Source organism: Dendroctonus ponderosae, unplaced genomic scaffold (assembly GCF_020466585.1).
Source record: "Dendroctonus ponderosae isolate FM_Combo_2020 unplaced genomic scaffold, Dpon_F_20191213v2 Dpon_F_20191213_2, whole genome shotgun sequence".
NCBI classification, from domain to species: Eukaryota; Metazoa; Arthropoda; class Insecta; order Coleoptera; family Curculionidae; genus Dendroctonus; species Dendroctonus ponderosae.
Window position 1 is genome coordinate 1,400,197 of NW_026018165.1, and position 22,310 is coordinate 1,422,506.

General features: G+C 33.9%; 1 protein-coding gene across 3 annotated transcripts in view; it reads right to left on the bottom strand.

The window, feature by feature from the left end:
• The window catches only part of LOC109538189, a 59,706-nt gene that overhangs the window by 13,234 nt on the left and 24,162 nt on the right, over window positions 1–22,310 (bottom strand). For all 3 annotated transcript variants that reach the window (XM_048663857.1, XM_048663858.1, XM_048663856.1), the window contains exons 10-11: window positions 3,693–4,313; window positions 1,742–1,888 (exon numbers count right to left, since the gene is read on the bottom strand). In XM_048663857.1, coding sequence (XP_048519814.1) covers window positions 1,742–1,888; window positions 3,693–4,313 — 768 coding nt within the window. The remainder of the gene's footprint in view (window positions 1–1,741; window positions 1,889–3,692; window positions 4,314–22,310) is intronic.

Consider the following 22,310-nt stretch of genomic DNA (forward strand, 5'->3'; position numbering starts at 1 on the left):
AACTGATGATGGTGGAAAACACCGAAACGTTTTTTTAAATTGATAAATGAACAATAAATAAATGACTGAAGAACCCAGGATTTGATTTTAATTATATATATATTGTAAATCATATATTGTCGTCTAAAAGCATAGAAGTTAGCAGCTATCCTCCTAACCCCAGACTTTATGCCACATAAGTAAGTTTTAATGCATGAAGTAAATCTTACTAAATTACGATGAAATGCGTTTAAAGTACGTGACTTGAAAGCCCTCTCCAACACGCCCTCATTTACTTAGAGCAATCATTACTAGGATACTTTAAGTCCTGCGCTAAAAAACCACGATCGCAAATTTTTTGGGAAATCATTAAGACGGCATAAATTCAATTTAATGACCGCAAGCTGTTACAACCACATTGCCGGTTTTGGATCCGATTACAGCGTGTTTTTTATTAGTGCCTTTAATAAATTTCCTAATTGGTTTCTCAATTATACCGAATTGCCCACAAGAAAATCGAATTTAATTTTAGACGCACAAAAAATTTTCCTTGCAAATCCTGTTGAAAGCTATATTGAGAATTGCAATTACGGTTTGAAAATGGTGACATACATCTAGAAGTTCGATCGTTGATTTGCCTAATAAGATCGTTACAGGTTTACAGTTGCAATTACGCAAAAAAAAACTGCGCCTCGTTTCATGCATATTAATATCTTCCTTCGGGAACTACCAACCGTTGAAGTTTACGGGGTCGCTCAAACTTTCTATATCAATCCTAATGTAAATCAGTAACGGCCGCAGCATTCTGGATACGACTCCGCTTTTCCAGTTATAAATTTAGAAAACTGTCATATGATAGTTTACATAAACAGTTGGTACAGGGGCACGTTTTAATATGAAGTTTAGGTCGTTTATGGCAACAGAACTGCTTTCTTACATCCAGATAAGCATAAGAATTGGAATCAGTTTGTTTCTGACATGAATATGGGAAAGTTTTGGTTGATGCTCTCATATTCTGCCAGCTCCCAAGCGTATTAAACATCCTGAAATAAACTTTAATCCTGTCACAACGCATTCGTTGTTAAACGTTTACGATAATCCTCTTTTCCCAAATCTCTTCTTGCATTCACTACGTGTGACAATGATTTTATCAAGTTTATGTGTAACGGTATATGGCCACATATTACGTATTCAAACTATAGGTTTTTTTTTAATCCGAGAACGTGTTCTATTTGTGCCTTTAAGGCAGCTATTTGAAGAAATTGTTTCGACTTCTGGTTCCGTTCTGAAAGGAAAGTTTTTAATTTACTTGTGCTAAAAAAGGGTAGAGCTTCAATGGCAAGTCTTGAAATGAGCCACTTTACATTCCAAGACTTCCCATCAAAAGCAATATTGTTATAAAATCCACAGGTTTTCATAGGGAAACCCCGTTTCATGAAATAATAATTTTAATTAATTCAGTCGCAAGCTTGAACGTGATTCTTTGGTGTAAACGGTGGGCCTTAATTAAGTTAAAACATTTTTTAAAAGCCTCTCTAACTAGAAAACACGCCTTCTACATTGACTTTTAAGCGTAGAAGAAAGTTAATTAACAATACGAAAGATATTCAAAACCCTAATTCACAGTAGGGGTTTTGGTAAGAATCAATTATCTTTTGGCCACCAAACCGCCCAGATTTGACATTGGGGACTTTTTGTGAGCTCTGGTAAATACTCATCTATTCAATGTATTATATTCAGTCAATTAGCTCAACTCACGTACCTAAATGCCATCCGTTTTCGCCTGTCGAACCATCTCTTTTGTTCATCATCTTCGTTTTCCTCATCGACGCCGAAAAAGTTAGCAGTCTCTTTCTTTATGTAGTTCTTAATAATTTCTTTTCTACTCACTGATCGATTTAATACAGGCCTGCAACAAAACAATAAGTGTAGTATTATCTAGACTTCAGGGTAAATTAAACTATTTTCTACTTTATATACAGGGTGAGTCAGTTTAGACTAGCAGAACTCTGAAATTCGATCAATGTCAAAGTATGTTTCGCTTTTGATATTCTGGGTGTCAAAGTCTTGAATCTTTCGTAAGCTTTTCCATATAGTCTTTTTTAATGACAAAAATTTTTGATGCAAATACCCAACAAGAACCTAGATAAGGATTTAATGAAAAACATATTTTTATCAAAATTGAAAAAAATGAAATCTGATCTAAATTTACACTTAATTTCTCTAAAGTTTGCAAAAATATTTTTTTCCTTATTTCTTCAAGATAATACTTAAAATGATTCGTCGACAAGGTAGGAACTAGGGTCATGCGGGTTATGACCCTGACATGAAAGCTGGTGGATCCTGGCTGACCTGCTGTATGATATTTAAATTTCACTTTGGCAAATTATTGCACCTAAGTGTCCAATATGCAAATTTCACTTTCCGGGTGAAAACTACTCGAATTTCCTCACTCATGTTGTTATGACTGAAGCGAATGTTCAATTCTCTATCCAACGATGCCAAAACGAATTCTGTGGCTTCAATGGGCTTGAGAAACTTCGAAAAAAGGAGCGTCATGTCAAAAAAAACACAAATCTAAAACATCTTGAAATCAACAATTTGTGAGAGAACTACCAACATTTTCTTATCGATGGTTTACTTTACTAAAAAGGCCATTTAGTTCTTTCTTTTACATCATAAAAATGAGCGTTCTTGCTCATTTTGCATCCCAGAAATGAATAAAACCGGGATGGAAAACATTATGTGTCATGTTAAAATTACATAATCTTGCACATAAGTGTCATATATATTATTTGATATATATATTATAATATATTACATATATTGTGATATTCAAATTTCGCTTTCGGAGTGAAAACTGCTCGAATTTCCTCACTTATGTTGCTACGACCGAATGGAATTTTCATTTCTCTATACAACGTTGCCAATACGATTTCAGTGGCTCTAATGAGGCTTGAGAAGCTTCGACAAAAGCAGCGTTATATTTATGTTGATTTTGCAACTAAAAAAAAAACACGCAAATCTCAAACTTTTTGAAATCAAGGATTTTCTGATAAAACTACTATTTCCTTATCTCACTTTATAAAAAGGTGATTTAGTTCTCTCTGGAATGAGGTAAAAATGAGCGTTCTTGCTCATTTTGTTTCCGAGAAATGAGGAAAAACGAGACGGAAAACTCAAATTTCCTCACTTATGTTGTTATGACTGAATCGAATTTTCACAGCATTTTTGGCATTGGGGTCATGACCTTCCCCTGACTTGAAAGTTGGATCCGCCCCTGTTCGACAATGTCCCGAGCTGCGAGAAAAATGGAGTCGAAGTCAAACGAAAAATTCGAAATGTTTGCAAACACGGCGAGTGAGTGAAACATCACCAACATTTCTGAATGGAAAAACTGAACTTGATCTATCGGAAAATATCACCCTGTTCGTTCTCAAATCCTTTACATTAGATCGAAATAAGGCAATCTGAAGCAAAATGTTTTATAATTCTTAGCGGGGAATTGCACAAGTGCATAAATATAACCATAGCATAGAAGTTTGTTCTCTAAATCCTGCGTGAACTTCTCTACAATTACGACGGAAATATTCATAAAAATCATAGGGTTGTGTGGGAGAGACTAAAACTCTGAAGACAGTGACACCAGATATACAATAAGCTGGTTCACCCTGTATGATTTAATCACATACTCATCAACCACTGTTGCTTACCGGTTAGGAACTCGTTCGCTCTGGCTATAATTAACCTTCCTAGCACCTCCAACTCTATCTGTTCCTTCCGCTTGACCGACACCACTTGGCCCACCCCGAATACCTGGATCTGCTGGTGTAGCCGGCATAGAAGCGGCTCTTTGCACGGAAATGGCTGCTCTGTTTGAAGCAGCTGGTACGAGCTGCACCCCAACCTGATTCATTTGACTAGCTGATGCTGTATGCTGCAGTGTATTCTGCATCACTGGTATATTGGCAGCAGTGAGCAAACTGCCATGAGCTGAGGCTTGGAAGTTGGACGGAGTGCCCGGATGGGACTGACCAACATTTTGGATATTCTGGACGCTGGAAGCAGCACTTTGTCGGAGCCTTGGAGGTGTGCTTTCTCGTCGATCATCGCTCATTGAACTCGAACTGAGTCCGGATTGTTCGGTGCCCGAGCTCGAAAGTCCAGCGGTTGGGGTTAGAGATCGTTGATTAGTCGGTGTTAAGCTGCGATTGGTTTGCACATGACGTGGAGTCAACTGGGCAGCGCTTGGGGGCTGATCTGCAACCAGCGGATGGTTTGGTTGCATTGGGCTTTGATAGGCTGGAAGTGGGTTGCTCGGTGTGGAGGATCGCCTGAAACGAAAAATCCTGTTAAAAATATGAATAAACTTTTATATGGTATAGTTTTTCTCAAGAGAACTATTCATAATAGTTACCTCCGATTCACAGGTCATTACGTAACGTAAATTACAGGTGCTAGTCAAATGCAGCGTTGCCCAATTTACGATTCAGTTTTTCCTGACTATCTCACTTTTTAGAAAGAATGATTATCAATCTCAAATGTTTTCGTTCTCCTTAAATACCACCAGACAACTCGGTATATAAAAAATAACCCAGATAAATAACGGGTCCCAAAACGAATTAACTGCAATTCCGAAAGGTTGATTTTGGCATTTGCTGGGTAAGGTAACAAATAAATATCCGTAGTTTGAAAAACTAGACCACAAAATCTTTTAAGCTCTGTTTCCACTTATGGGATTTAATCCCAACGTTTGCAACTTTGGGAAAAACGTAGGCGATTTATTTTTCACGATCAAACCCTAAGGGATTGTGGCCAAACGAATTGTTCACAAGTATCTTAATTAAACACGTTACAGAGACCGGAACAAAAGAGAATATTTCTCAAAATTATTATCCTGTTTGCAAAAACCTGTATGAAAGCAAACCTATGATTAGGTTTGAACGCTCACGCAAATTTTCCTTTGACACTACCAGAATGAGTGCCCGTTTTTCTTGACTTTCTCTAATCTCGAAGCTTCAAAAGCATGTTTGTGGCGAATGTTTGAAACTTCTAAGTCATAATAGTAGAAAAAATATTTTTTGTTATACAAAAGGACTTTCGATCTACATCAGTCTTTCTGTCCTGAGTCCCGATGTTTTATGTGGAAAGTTTATAAATTCAGATAAAAAATTCAAAATGATGTATATAATTTATATTTGGAAATGTTCCAATAGGGTTGAGGTTGGGAAGAGGAAATGCGCTTGTCTGGACACTAATATAACACACAATTTTAATTTATCTACTACTTGGCGTCAATTGACTGGCTCTGACAGGTTTGACTACGCCAAAAAGTGTCGTTAAAAAACCGAACATGCGGTGGAATTAAAATATTTAATTTCTTATAGTTTTTATAAACTTTTGACTTTGTATTTTTAGCTTTATAAAACGGGTTTTCACTAAAAATTCAAACTAAAAGCAGTAGAAACTTGAAATTTGCACCATATTTACGCGAAAGTTGACTAATGATGAGGAAGGCTTCATGAAAATCACCCAGAATCCTGATTTTTGACAGCTTTGTAAACATCAAGATCAAAATGTAAGTTTCTTCAACTGCGTCTAATCTGTTAAAAATTCGGATCTTCCACAGTAAGACAAGTAGCAACTTGATATTTACACCATGCTTAGAGGATGTGTGATTCTAAAAGTCCGGGAAGTTTCGTGAAAATCGCGCTGAATTCTGATTTTTTGCAGCTTCGTAAATATCGGTCTCAAATTGTTTTACTCAACTGCGCGAGTTAATGAATTTTTAAAAAAATTGTAAAAAAACTTATTTTTAGACAAAATCTGATATAAATAAGTCCAGAAAATGACTTCGTTTTGATGTTAAGTTTTATTTATTTTTTCTAGCAATTATTATAAATATTTAAACATGGCTATAAAATATAATGCATATCTGCTACAGAGTGCCAAAGCGAATTTTCCAAATGTGTTGCTTGCTGTTATGTTTCAAACATCAATTATGTTCGGAAAGCTTTGTAAACAAATTTCAAAAAGCATTGTTTCTGTTTTTGCCACAAAATTATTTAATTAACAACAAGAAATAAACTTAATTTTCCTCAAACTTAGCTACTTTATATAAATTAATCCTTCACTTCTAGTTCTCACGACACCAAAACTAGTCCAGTACATTTCATTCTTTTATACGAATCTTCTTTTCCAATGTATCGACTTAAAAATAAGCACTATAATGTGCCTTAAAAATTTACAAACAAACTATTCACAAACTGATGAAAATACAAAAAATGCAAATATTAATACAAAAACTATCACGCAGACACAAAATCAACAGATTCCAGTCAAATCTATGCAAAAAATATAATTATACCAAATGGAGTAAAAGACGAAACAAAAACCTTTTGTTTTCCGTGGACATTCGCAAATTATTTAAATCTCCGCTTCATTATATACAAACTGCCCTACCGTTTTAAAATTCCTAGTGCGCCCGAGCTCATTAGTGCACAGAGGGATAAAAAAGGAAATTAGCTAAACTATCCAGAACTAAAGGAAACTTTCAAACAACTTCCACTCGTATTTATTTAGTAATTAAAAGCAGATGCCAGTTCTCGAGAGGCGCGTTCTTCTGCGCGCATGTTTTGAATGTTAAAAACTAAAATTTATTCCAGAACTTTTTATAATGATAGTATTTTTATGGTAACAGACATTAACTTTGTGCATGCTCACAAATGGCCGTTAAGTGTCTCATGAGCCTCTGAGGCCGTTTCCTCAAAAGCTTCAAAAGCCTCAAATCCTCACTAAACTTAGCTAATTGAGGCTTTTAAAAGTTCCAGATCTCAACTGGTAGAGCAAAAATAACTCTCAGGCGGATTATATTAAAGTGCACTTTATCAATCTTCTATACGCTCGTTTAATAAAACCGATGTTCTTTTGGCCATGCAAACAATTATCTTCTGAAAACAACTGACTTGAATACCACCTGAAAACATATCTCCCTTGAGCTCAATAACTCTTACGCATAAAAAAACCTTTTTCCCTTGACATATTCCTTTAGAGTGACTGAAAGTACTTTTTTATGCTGTCTGAGTGGAACACAAAGGGATGTTTTGAATGCAGGCCCGAACAAGCTGGTTAAATAAATAATCAACTTGGAAAAAACTGGAAAATGGTCGATGGCCGGCCAAGTAATTTAAACCAATTTTTTATTCAAATGTTTTTGTTGAAAAAAATCCATATTTGATATATAAAAACTAATCAGTCAGAGTGCTTGGAAAGATTTCAGTGTGTTAACAAGGTTTCCTTTTTTTCCAGTTTTATCTTGAATATTAAGTAGATTCAATTGATATTTTCATGCGGTTTTTAATTAATTTTTTGAATAAAAAGCTTTGTTGTTGATGGATTTCCGAATGACTCAACTTAAAACAGCTGGCAATATTTCCAATGGATGCAAAATTTATTTATTGATAAAAAAAATGTTCTGCATAACACGAATTCAAACAAAGAAAAATAAGAAAGTTCAAAAATATTTTGACACAAATCGCATTATTGAAAAATTGATTCTTATTTTTATTTCTTCGCATTGCACAAAACGCTTAAAATTCGGATCTTTGAGCCCTCAATTGAAACGTAGTTTCTAGAAGAAACAACTGATATTTTAAAATCTCTTGAAGACAAAATTGATTGAGAGTTTCAGATGGATTTTATGGATTTAAAGGGTTTTATTTCTCCAGAATGGCTCGAATGAATCGTCTGCCAGAAGAATCTATTTGAAATATAGACCAATAATTGCAATGTCAAATCTTCAAAGAGCTCAACCTCCCTTAGCCAAATCACCCCTAAAAGTACGATTTTTTGTTCTCTTGAATTCAAGTTGCCGAATACTCATTAGTGGTAACTAGATAAGGCTCTGTTTGTTTGTTTGCACTGATGCTAAAAGTGATCAATTATTTTCGACCGCAAAACATAAACTTCTGATTTTACGATGCAAAATTAGAGTTCGAGCCAATCGAGGGTGGGAATCGGTTGAGGAAACGGATCTGACCGACCGGAAGGCGGAAGTCGACCGTCATTCGTCAAAGATGAGGAAGATTTCCCATGATTTACTTTATGAGCCTGTATGGACTATGTCCGGATTTAGTTCGTGGTAATTGCCCTCTCCGGGATAAATATAAAAGGATTCCGATGTTATTGGAGAATTGATGGAATAAAACCCGTTTTACTCTGTTTATTTATTTCCTGCAATTTAGTTGAAAAATATTTTCCTATGCCCGTCGATCTAAAATTACAGGAATTTTATTCGATGCGAATTACCCGGGTAATGATAATATCCAGAATGATTAATTTACTGAAACAGTAGATTTGAGTGGGGTTTTGCGAAAAATGAGGAACTTGCCTTCATTAAAATTGATGACTGTGGTGGAATTGGGCGGGTTTTATGCAAAAGAGACTTTACTCAACTTGATAAGAAACTTTTAACTCGTTTAACTTGATGTGCTCTCCGCTAGACAACGTTAAAAACTGATGGTTTATTTGACGTTAATTTGAATTAATCTTAATTTTGAGCGAGCGTTTTTGAGGGAAAGTCTGAAATGTGTTTATTAGCAGAATATGTTAATGAACATTTCAATATAAACATAAACCTAACTATGGATAAACAAATATTTAGATATTCAGCTAATGAAGTTTAACAAACAGTAAAACGATCAAAGAAGAAAATTGTATTTACTTCTGGAAAAGTTAAAAGATACACTTTCACTCTCGCACATGATGCATGCTGTAGAAACTTTTATGTTAGAAATTCGAATTTATTTTAAGCACTTAGGGGTATTTATGCAGATTAAACTGTTTTGAAATAATTTATTGTGAGGGTATATAACTTCAAAATAATGTTAATCGTTTAATAAAAACTGACTTCCATGATGGTGGAATTCTCTCACTTTATCCCGAAAAAAAAAACAGTCTATTTCCAGCGCCATCGACCGAATATTTTGCGATCACTGACCTTTAAACAGGACAGTAAAAGGGTGTTGAAAGAGCGTCCCTGTGGATAAAAGGGCCCAATGATGTATATGTATGACCGGACAAGAAAAACGAAAAACGGGACATACGAGTGGCAGCAGCTCTGCACATCATGCAAACATGTCACTGAGCTGGAAGTGAGTTTAACGGTATTTATTGCATATTTATCCACATTGCGAATGTGTTCCAGTTGGTTACTCATCAATGTCAGTTTTATCAAAACCATAAACTATCTCTAACTGTTGAAATTAAGTCAGTTATGGAGGCCCACTGGTATGAGGATAAACACTTATGTATTTAAATCTACAATACTTTAAATACATTTCGCAAATAAAACAAGCAAAATCCAGTCCGTTTTCCATGAAAATGTTATTTGCTGTTGGCCTATGGAGTATTTCGGGCAAAAAACACTCGTATGCGCGAATTTACATTCCCAAATTAACCCAGAACTAAAACATGTTTGAGATTTTTTAATAAAAAAATGAATATTGATTTAACAAAGCTTTGATAAAACTATTAATACGTTTAGCAATTATTTATAATTTTTAACTCATTTCTAAATGCCAGATTGAAATTTTACTATTTATTTATGGGGTTATTGGGAGAAAATTGCTTTTTGCGAAGGAAAATTTTAACAATTTACTTCCAACATTTCTTATGCAAAAATTGTTGGTCTGATGTTTAGTTATTTTGGACTCAAAAATACCTGTTGTACCGAATTTAGAATTACCCAATGAAAAGTCTAGTAGCGTAAGGTCTGGATATTACGGAAGCTACTCAGCCTCAATTCGCGCCATTAGTGATGTCGTAATGACATTGATGTGTTGCGGCAGGTCAGGTTTTTAATACAAACATTGAACTTTTTTCATCGGTGTTTTTGTATTTTCTGATTCTGTGTGCCTTTAATGTGTTTGAGAACTGTGTAAAGTCGATTTATTGGTGTGGTATATGGTTGGAAACATATGAAATAGTTTAGGTAAGATCTTTAGCGTAGCTTCTCGGAAATATATCGATTTAACTTTATCATTTTTATGTTATCTTTACAGTATCAAGAATATTTAGTGGTTCCCAACTGTAGAATTACATTTTCGGGCAAAAAGTAACAGATACATAAACAAAAGTATATATTTATCGATGTATATTGAAATATAATCTTATTTTTAAACTTCATTGGCAAAAAAGCAAAAAAAAGTTCAGTTTTATAGCAATTTTTTTTTAACTAAACGCCCAACAATTAGCTTGAGGAAAAAGCTCTTACACCAGTGGACATGTGGAAAAGTTTTTATTTATGGGAATTGCCAGCCACCCCTCATCAAGGAACAAGGAAGAGCAAGGCAGCATGTACTTGCCCCAGGGAAACACTGTGCTACTCACATATGGGAGCATTTTTATATCACGCACATTACAATGTTAGTGCGACGGACATTGAGAGCCAATGGAACACCCCATGTTCTAAGCCCAGCGAGGAAAAGACTGTTAAATTAATAAACTTATAATGCTTGCGGTCTGGAGCCCAGTACTTCAATGCTTTAAGACTCTGAAACGTGTGGGTTTTGTAAATATATTTAAATAATACTCTACTATTGTATTGTAATGTTTAAAAGTAAAATTAAAAATCTGTAGCCCAATTCTCTTGCTATTGCGATGGAATTACTGAACTTTAACCTAAAAATTATAAAGTTAAATCGATATGTTTCCGAGAAGCTATGCTAAAGATAATGCCTAAACTATTTGAGATGGTACAAAGCATATACCACACCAATACATTTTCTTTACACGTAGATCAAACACGTTGGAGGCACACAAAACCGGAAAATCCAAAAATTCCTATGTAAAAAGTACAATGTTTGGATTAAAAACCTGACCTACCCTAACAACGCCGGATGGTGCGAATTCTTCACGTCACACTAATGGTGCGAATTCCTCAACATCCATTAAAACAATTTGCTATTATCTTCATACTAAGAACAAATGTTTAAAATGTAATTAAATGGATTGTTAACATACATTTAACTGAACGAACACATTGAACCCAAACCTGACTTCTTCTCAATGATCAAACTGCGATATTATAATCTAGGATTGTTGTTTTACTGCAACTATTTTGTTTCAAAATTCTCGTGAATATTACTTTACAATGTGAAATTAATTTATAAAGTAAATTACCTTTTATCTCAAAACGTAAATGTAATTTGCGACCGTACATTTATTTAACAGTTCCAAATTAGCAAATACTTAGAGATAGGCCCGGGTAACTCAGTGAATTTTTAAGTGTTGGCGCAGTGCTACGCAAATGGCTTGGTGCGCCAACCCAACGCACCGGCGCAGTAACTCAGTTTCGTTGCTGGGAAAATGTTGATGATCTTTTTTTTGTTGTTTTTAGATTTATTTTAAGGGCGATTTATTAATAACATTTTGAGTTTTTTCAAAATTTCAGAATTTTCCAGTTTTAGCAAAGTTACTCTTTTTTCTAAAGGCTCAATTTTCTAAAGTTTCACTTAAAAATTCTGACAATCTATTTTCGTATATTAAAGTATTTTCGGCGACAAATTATGAAATAAATGTGGTTGTTAGAACACTTGCCTCCTCCGCCGCTTTGTAAAAAGTTTTAAAACCCCTTTCCAGCTTCGAACTTGGGACAAAAATCAAATCATTTTCTATCAAAAAACGAACAGAATAACCGAAAGTTTATAATAAATTATTTTGAAAACTCGTCATCTCCATTACTCTGAAGACTGTAGAGCTTGTTAAAAAATGTGGTTTTTTAGTTTTGACTGATTTTTTTTGCTTTATTTATACTCAAAAACGTTCTATTTTGTACAGTTTCACTTAAAAATACTGACGGCCTTTAACGCGAAAAATTACAAGATAAATTTATAGCTTTGTAGTAGTTTAACAAAAACTTTTTTCAGCGTCGAATTCGGGACACAAACGAAAATAGATTTCTCCCGTTTCTCCCCTAAAGTCATTACGGTTTTCTCAAAAGCCGATCACAAAACTAAAGGGTCTTTTCAGCTAAAAATTACAAAATTTGCCTCATGCATCGCTTTGCAGGGAACTTTAGAAAACCCTTTCCAGCTTCAAATTTGGCATCAAAATCAACTAATTTTATTTAGCTTTTTACTGAAAGTAATTAGGATTATATTGAAAAAGATTGTTAAAGTTTCCTTAAAATTTCAGATCTTTCTAGTTTTAGCAAAGTTTTCATTAAGCAATTATTTCTACGCAAAAAAACTACTGACAATCTTCAGATATTTTCTATTATTATAAAAAATTATAAGATACATTTTATTGGAACACTCTCGTCCTAAACCGATTTGCAAAAATTGTTGGAAAACGTTTGCGGCTTCGAATTTTGGACAAAACTTTAATAATTTTTTCTGGGTATTTTCCCCTAATATTTCCTCGAACAGAAAAAGTGAAAGCGTATAATCATTTATTTGGAAAACTCTTGGAAACTGCGGTTTCTTCACTTTTAAGTCAATATTTCTATTTTCCTAACGGTTTACTGTAAAATACCGACAAACGGAGTCTTTCATGCAAAAAAACTAATCGATCGATTTTACAAGCAAACTCGTCGACTTTCTTTGGACTCAGTTCTGTTGCTGAGAAAACCTAGTAGTCCTTTTTTTAGTTGTTTGGACAAAGCAGTAAAACGTTACTCATAAAATATGTTGATATTTTTTTAAATGTTAAAATTCCAGTCTGGGGTCTCGTAAAGCTTTAATCCGCTTTAATAAATGACTTATAACTCCTCAACCGATGAGTTATAACTCATTAACTCAGAGAGCGGCAACAACTCAACAGCGCAACTCAGCACAGTGTTACCCCTAGGGAGACGAAGAAAAGCTGTCACGGCAACAAGCATGTGGGATTAACTAAATAATACTGATTTAAACTTTCGTTCGTGTCCCAAAAAGGCTTTAAACTTCCTGGACCTTATGTATTATTTAATATTTCATAGCTACTACCAAAATAGCCCAGCAGCAGCAGCTTCTCCAATTATTGTTCTCCCTTTAGGTATATGGCGATAAATCTTTTCCATGATAGGTCGTTTTGTGGGGTCGGATGCATCACTGCGAATTTTACCTCGATGCTCAAATTTATTACTCGTCCATTTGTTTCGGGGCCTGGGTGTTTCAATGGAGCATGCAAGGTAATTGCACTCAAGATTTATGAAGCACGCATTGTCGTTGCCCGAATTTCATCTGCTGCAGGTCGAAGTTGAAATGCTGAAATTCTTCACAAGGGCCTCCATGGGCAGTCAACGTATTTTATAAAATACCAGATCAATTTGCCCATTTGTTCGTACTTGGAACAATTGAACAATGGAACAACAATACAGTGTCAGCTCACATTTTACTAGAATCATCGACCATGTATAATGTACAGAAATTATTATTTTTTAACATTTTTGTGACATTTTGATCATTTCCAGTAAGAGTCCAGAGAGATTTCCACTTTCGTGTCCTTTTTATTTTATCCTCTCTCCTGCTGCTTTTTATGAAACATTTTCATTTCGAAATTAACATATTAATTACAAAATGTCATTGTTGTTCGAGTTTGAGATCTTTCTCCAAATCTTATATACCTATATTTTTAAAGGCTCCATTATTTCAAATTCTTGAAATAATTTTCGAGTCATATATTCCAAGTAATCCAAGTCCTACTCATCTTGAGCAATAACCATTTGGTCATCTTCAATTGATATTCCGATTTGGAAGCATTCTTTTTCCATTTTTTTATTGCTGATGTGAAATAAACGTTAAATGGGGACCTGATGAAAGGCAACATCTCTGTTTAGGTCTTTTTGATATTGAAAGAGGCTTTGAGAGTAAGGTTTCCAGTGTGATTGATCAAGTTGTTATTATGTATAGCTATTTAATCGCGCTTATAACGGTAACATTTAGAGGGTTTCAATATAATGATTCCGATTACTTTTTTCAGAGAAACAGTGTCAAAAAACATCAATTTTATTGTGAGTAACTAGGTTTTTTTCCGGATGAAAGACCATGATGTTTTTCTACATTGTCATTCACTGGGATAATATTTACCGTTTTTCAGTAGTTCTTATTTTCCCTTTTTAAGTTCTGGTTTATATTATTCATGGACAGTCTTTATATTAATTGACCATAACATTACATTTCTCCGATTCGTAGGATTTTTATCTGCATTCATGTTTCATTTGATTAAGGTTTATTTATAGATTTACAGAATTCACGCCATTTTTGATAAAATTAAATAAAAATCTCAGACCTTGAAGTTGAAACAACACATTTGTGTTTTCATACACATACAAATTTTGATTCTCTGTCTTTAAATATTATTAAAAAATATTTTAATTAATACAGAATGTCCCGACTTAGCTTTCGTAAAAGAACGACGTTTCAATTATTTCTCCAGGACAAGTAAATAAAATCGCGTTATTTCGTTCCTCCTGCAGATATCTAAATGCTTAAAGCTAGATATAGTAAACTGTATAAATACAATCTACTGCGAGAAGAGAAGTTACAATGTATTTTCACTCCAGTTAACAAGAATTAATTTGAAATTCCATTTTATAAGATGCTCACAAGGTGCATCGTTTATTCCCTGTGGAGAAACGTGAGTCGCAAACTTCTAATGTTTTAGGTATTAGGAGAATATGTAGAAGTTACATTTTTTGAGTCGGTCTGCATCTTAATTACTATCATTAGAATATTGTGCAATAGTTAATGGAATTTAAGGAAAAATACTGCAAATTGCCACTAAGAGATGATGACAAATTGATAAATCTCAAATATAATTTGAAAATAAATATAAAGAAAACAAACAAGAAAATCGAACTTACGTTCTACGACGCTTTGTGAGCTCTAAAGCTACAGAGCTTAATTTTGGGGCTCTTAAGTATGAATTTGTGCCCGAGCCTTGATGGATAGATAACTGACAATGAAATTAATAAATAAATATAAGGAGTTTTCCAGTGTTAAAATTCAGACTAATCGTATTTAATATGTTCGAACCGTGTAAATTCGTGTTTATGTCATTATTAAGTGAGGCCAACATATATTTTTTGGAAATATCTGGATATACAGAACTGATGAATTCCATTAAAATTTGTCCTGCTTCCATCCATCACTTTGCTCTGAATAGTGGGAATTGGAAACATTTTTAGGCTTCCACTCTTCCTGTATTATGTATGTATGTATAAAGAAAGACTTTGAGTAATTATTTAAATGATCAACTCTAAGCAACCCTGTTGATGATGCACTCGTTTCATCCGCAAAAACACAGGATTATAATTGCAAAAAAACAGTTTAGTGTGCGGCGAATAAAAATTCCGAGCTTTTTCACACACAGTTCGATGGGTCTTATTAAAATTCCTGCTTGTCGACGACATGGAGCTGGATATTCCGATATTTTTGCTGTTATCGATTTGTCCATTTTTGCCAGAATTCCCGAATAAATAACTACGTTTTCTGGAATTTCCAATTCAGCAAAAGCTCGGAACGGTTCAAGCGATTTTGGACTGATATCTTAAAAGCTATATACTGTATGAATCGATCTCAGATTTTCAGGCTCTAAGCGTTCTATTAATGAAATCGGCAGTTTGATTCGATTTGCTCAAGCTGAAACTTATCTATGTATGTATAAATAGAATCTTATTTATATCCAAAGGTAGTTTTAGTTCATATTTGTCTAGTATTAGTAAGTTGATATCTATCAAAGTCACAGTTTCAAATTTCTTCTAGAATACTATTTTTCACTTCAATCATTAGCACTTTATATTCCATATTTTTTTGCATTTGAGATTAATAAAATCACGTTAAGATTCTTTCAAATTACTGTTATCGCACATTTTTCTATCTGCTTAGATGCGTTTATGCTGGCTTGGGTAACACTGTGTTGAGTCGGGCTTTTGAGCTGTTTCTGTTCTTTGAGTTAATATGAGTTCAACTCATCGCTTAATGAGTTATAATTCGTTTGCCGATAAACGAGACTGGAATTTTACCATAAAAAAAATTATCAACTTTTTTATGAGTAACGTTTTACCAGCAACGGCACTGAGTTAATGCTCTCCCTGTGTGTTGGGTTGGCGCACCAAGCCATTTGCGCAGCACTGTGCTGTTGTTACCTTTTCTGTAGAAATAATTGCTTGAAAATATTTGGTCTAAAACAGAAAAAACCGGAAATTTTATTGAAAAATTATTCAGGGCGATGCGGGTGACTAGTTTTCCAAATAGTTGATTCTATGCTTTAGCTTCCTCTGATCATTTTTTCGGAAAACTTTAGATTTTTCGAAAAACACAACAAGATAACTTTGTTCCGAATTTACCTCAAATTCAAAGGTAAAACGGGTATTCGAAAAAGACGATATATAGAAGACCAAACTATAAAAACAACGAGTTTTCTTGTAAAATTGATCTCTTAATTTTTTTGCATAAAAGACTCAATTTGCCAGTGTTTTACAGTAAAACGTTAAAAAAAACGCGTTGTTTTTCTGTTTAGACAGAGTTTTGTTTAGAAGTACTGACGTAAAAGTGAAGAAACCGGAATTTAAAAGAAAAAAAATTATTCACAGCGACGACGATAACGAGTTTTCCAAATAATTGATTATAAACTTTCGCTTGTTCTGTTCGGGAAAATATTTTTCTTTTTTCTTTATGGAAAAAGTCCAGCAAAATTACGGTTTCGTCCAAAATTCGAAAGGTTTTAGAAAATTGTTTACAAAGCTATTAAGGAGGCGACTGTTCCGATAAAATTTCTTTTATAACTTTTTAACAGAAAATTCCTGAAGATTATCAGTATTCTTAAGCAAAACTAGAAAATAATGCGTTTTTTTGTGTAGAAAGAATTGCTTAAGAAAATCTGGAAAGACCTGAAATTTTGAAGAAACATTAAAAATCTTCAGAGCGATGAGGGTGGCGAATTTTACAAATCATTTTTTAAACTAAAAACTAAAAACTTTTGGTTTATTGTCATCTTTTTAAGATAATCTTAATTACTTTCGGTAAAAAACTAAATAAAATTATCAGATTTTTGCCCCAAATTCGAAGCTGAAAACAGTTTATTGTACCTGAATATTGTAACAAAATTATTTTCTCATTTTTGGCTCAAAAACCCCCATGATTGTCGGGAAAGAAGAAAACCATTCGAAAATAATGGTTTTTTGCGCTTTTGATTAAAAAAATTTAGTTTTGAAATCGGTTTTTGAGAAAACCTTAATGATTTTCAAAAAAAAAATTATATAATTTAATTTAAAAGTTTATAAACGGGATAAATTTATTTCCGTTTTTGTTCCGAATTCGACACCGAAAAAAGTTTTTTGTGAAGTCTGACAAAACTCATTTTAAAAAGTATTTTAACACCAACAATATTAAAACAACTTTAAAAAAGGTCAAATATTTTCCCAGCAACGACGGAACCGAGTTACTGCGCCGGTGCGTTGGTTTGGAGCACCAACCCATTTGCGCAGCCCTGCGCCAACTTCTAAAAATTCGCTCAGTTACCCAGGCCTAGTTTAAGTCTTAATATGGCCCATTCACATTATTCTTGGCTCGATTCAAAATAAGAACAGTGCGAACGGGAGCAAAAATAACCCAGAACTAAAATTGCTTATTTGTGACAAAAGCAGAATGAATGAGGAACTATGGATCTAGAATAAAATATTGGACACTTTTAACAGCGGTTTTCTTCCAGAACTTTCAAAGATCTCTATCTCAACATAACTCATCGTCTTTACACGTATGCAACCCAATCCCAAAAATAGTTTCCATGTACCCTGAAAGAGTATCGATGCCCTTGCCACCGTTAGATAGACAAAACACTGGCAACGTCGCGCTTGGATTGCACTTTGAATGATATTTAAGTGTTCAAGAAGTTTTGTCGAATTTGGTTGGAAACTCATATTTTCGCTTTAACGCAGTTTGACTTCCATTTGAAGTTAGTTTCGAAGAAATGTTAACTTCACCGTTACACACACGAATTGTTTTCATAAGTCTTAAAAGTTTAATTCTGATCGCACCTTGAATGTATGTTTTAAAAATATAACTGGACAAAGATTCCCGGTTCAGTTTTAACACGCTCGGAGTACTTTCGTTCGAAATTTGCTGATTGTTATTGCGCCTGATTAATGTTTTCCATATAAATTCGGGAGTTAACTTCGTGATTCCGTGCACTAAACCGTAAAGTAAAGATTATTTGAACGTAACAAGTATGTCAACGTTACATATTCGAAAATCCGGCATTAATCGTTTTAGCGATAGAACAGGGCCGATCCGATCACGTTCATGTCACATTACACTTCAGAGATGCGGAAATATGGTACGTATTAATCGTTTTTGCGATATTCGCTATATCGATTTAGGAAATCACGTTTATTCCATATTAAACTTGATATATTCCAGAATACAGAATATAATTATCTATCTTGTTTTCTCTTGTGTATACGGCACAAGCAAAGTTGTTAACAAGTGCGGAATATGATACTTTTATGCGGCTATTGTTAACTTGCTAAAGCAGTTAAAGACTGGAAAGAATAAACATTTCACCACTAGTGTAGTAAAGCGTACCTTCACAGAGTAGAGTCGTGCGGTAAAGAATGCCTTTCCACCCGCTCTTAGGAAGATATTATTTGAAAAATTATTCGCTTGAATATTTTTGGTAAACGTTTCACATAAAACCTGCTGGTTTCCACTCCGCATTAGGCAAGAGCAAAAGGTCAGAATTTTCACCATAATTCACTCGAGGGATAAAAACCCTCTTTGTGCCTACACCACACATAAAATGGATCAGTAGGAAGAATCATTTCCAGGAAGTAATTCTCCCTTTTAGAGAGATAAATTCGACAAATGAGGGAGGCCGCGGGAATATTCTGGAATAATGATACATTGTCTACGCGAATCTCGCAGCTTTGATCCAGTTACGAATGAATACATTAATTTCGTGTGAGTTTGATTGCAGTTTCCTCTCTTCGTTTTGCCACTGTGAACAAGTTGAATTGCCTATGCAATACCGCGATAAGCTGCTGATAATATTCCGTATCTAGATAGTGGAAATGCAAACATCTGTGACAGAGCAGACAGAAACTGCATTTAACATTAAGTCGGGCAGATTTCGGTTAAAATCACACAACTTTTTGTCATTAGCCGCCTACTGCTGTAACCTTTCTACGTGACAAAATGTACTTTGGATAAAAGTACAAAACGGTGCCATTGCCAGGCTCTGTTATAAAAGCACAAAATCACTAGGAAAAGCTTTCAAGAACATAAAACTAATATCAGAGCTGCCCGTATCCAATCTTGACGTGCTTCCTGAAAACTAAAAATCAAGTAAAACAAAATCATCCGATCTTGTTTGACTTGGAAACTGTTCCGCTGTTTCTGCTTGAGTCTGTCGAAATTATATTTGGGCAGCGAGTTTCCTTTTGATAATATACGAAATTGCTTAGAAGTGTTTATAAGGGTAGTCACTCTTTAATTTTTTTTTACTTAATTACCAGCAAAATAAGAGCCAAGTTTATAAAATAAATATATTTAAAACCTGCTTTCGCTGATGTCCCAGAAGAGGCTTTTACCGGCTAGCAAAATTTTGAAATTTCCATCAATAATCGTTAACTTTGGTTCATTTGGCACGCTAAGCCAATGTAAACATTACATTTGCCTTTCAACTAATCTTAGATTTAGCCCGACAATGAATAACACTGCAAAAGTAATATAAGTTTGTGCCTCGTTTTAAATTTCGAGTGTTGACATTCTTTAGCCCAACTGAAAACTCCGAGTTAAATAAATCGGTTCGATTTTATTTAACTTGAAAAGTTGGTTCGCCAACTTTAATTCTACTTCCGAAGCTCAGCACACGACGTTTTTAAAGTTCTTTTATCACGGTTTCAATATGTGATTAGGTTGCTTCAAAAAAATTCTGAATTTTGCTTACATAAAAATTGTCCATTCTTTAATTCTATGGCCCGTTCGCTCCAAAAGTGATTGGATATATTTAAGCAAATGGATTATTTACTGGAACTTCAATTGGTTGAATTTATATTATTTATTCATAACGGTTTGGATATAAGCAATTAGATTGCAGAATAAATTGGATAATAAATTATGACCATGGAATTACGGCCAATTTGATGGTCCCATTCGGAATGGCTTAATTTAGCGGTAATTACGTAAATTCGCTGCTCATTATCTAAAATCGGTCTTAAATGACAACCGATTTACGACCCTTAGAATAGGTGAGACTTTGAAAGTAATCGAACAGTTTCCATTGAACCACATTTAGAAAAGATAATGGAATTAGAAAAACCTACATCGATCTGAGTAAACTGATTTAAAGTGAAGTAAACTGATTTAAAGTAAACGGAGTTTTAAACTCGTTACTATCATTTTTTAGTTGAGATTTCCGCGCGTTTTACATTTAGAAAGCATCTATGGTGAGTTGGGTATTATTAATTTAATTAATTTGAAGCCAGAGGAGCGGTTACATTTTATTTTATAATAATTTGTACTAGTACTAATTTGTAATAAGTTTCAAAAGCAACGTTGTTTATTGCATTTTGAGATTAAAAATTATCACTTGAAGTAAACCATTTTTATGCCTTGTTAGATAGCATAATTTTATAAGTTTGAAGATAGTTAATTGTCAATGTATAAATTTATTACATAACATTACATTGAAATAACATGATTTCCAAAATATCTCGTGTTCTAAAACAATACATGAAAGAATAAAAACACGGTGTGGAATGGAAAAACTAGCAACTTTTGTCAGGGACTTGTTATGTGCAACATTAAATAATTATAAACACATTTACAATATACACTTCCGTTACAGTCCAAAAAATATCTCCCTCGAATTAACCGTGCCACTTCTGCAATAACAACTTTTCCAAATTCCCTGAATACGAACGAATTTACCGTTTTTTCGTTTTGCCATGCAATCAGCTACATTGGCTGCAAATAACCATTTTTGCTGCGTTAAGCAAAAACAGAATGCACAGAAAAAACATCAGTATGTTTGGTCAATAATAGAGCTGCTATGTGCCTTTACGATTTTATTAACCAATACCAGGCATTGGTGCTTTTAAACAGAATCCCAATTTGTGCTCGGGACAACATTGTTCGGGATCAGAATTCGAACGAATATTCTTCTAATTAAGCTTCAAAGAATCTGCGAATGGCTCAATTGGCTGCTCGCCTTTGTCCAAGATTTCAATTAAGTTTCTCCGATGTCACTAAAAGACAAGTAGGGTCGCTTTCATTACGATCGTCTTATCAACTCGATCAATCGGAAATTTTATATTAAATAATAATCGGACAGAGTCTTCGTCATCAACTGAAGTTTTTTCTGTAATTCATAATGAGAGACTACAAAACGTTAATGGCAAAACTTTGTGTTTTATGAGTACCTACTTTTAGAGTTATATCAAATATTTGCTTAGTTCAAAGTTTGTATTGCGGCACATCAAACAAACCAACATTATCTAGTTTAAAGAGTTTACACAAGAAAGTGTCTCTTTAATTATTCCTGCTGATTCAAAGAGAGGTAGTAAAGTTGGAAAACATACAGAAACGGTGATCTATCTGGGTTTTACAGATTTTTGGACGTATGAAAAACATGTATAAAAATCGTGTTGAAAGATGTTATAAAAATGAATTTAATTTTTTTTGACGCAAAATTTGTTTTACTGCTGCTAGAAGCAAGGAAAAGTTTTGTGTGCAAATTAAAACCGTATTAATTTTCTTACCCCTTTTTCAATTTTAATTTATTCATTTCTGAATGAAAATGATCAGCGGTGATTCTCATTTTTATTCCAAAGTAAGCATTCTGCTATTAAAAGAAATTAATTGCCGACAAAATAAATGAAAAAATGAAATTATTAAATGAAGAGTAAAAGGGGTGAGTTATGTTACTCTAGTAGCCTTTTAGACGAGTGAATTTTGTTAATTACTTAGTGTTTGATATATATAAATATATAAATAATCTTTATTTCCTACAGAAAAAGGCTATCGACCCAATCGGTCTTTCTGCCCTTGTTTAGTATATATGTGCCTTAGCCTAGCTTATTCTAAAATTAATTCCTATTCCTARCGTTCGTATAAATTAATCAGCTATACAAAGAAAATAAAAAAAAAGTAAAAACTCCTGGCTTACAAAACAAACAGATATTAGTCCTTAGTTCAGTTGCGTTTGTAGGTGTTCTAGTAAAGTATCTGTTGGGGAACGAAAACGGGAGTGTTCTGTCGGTCTTGTGAGGCAAAGGGGATTCAGTATGGTCCAGTTGTGGGGGTTGTTTGTCCATTTTGTCTGTAAGTGTATTAGTCTTTCCGAAATTT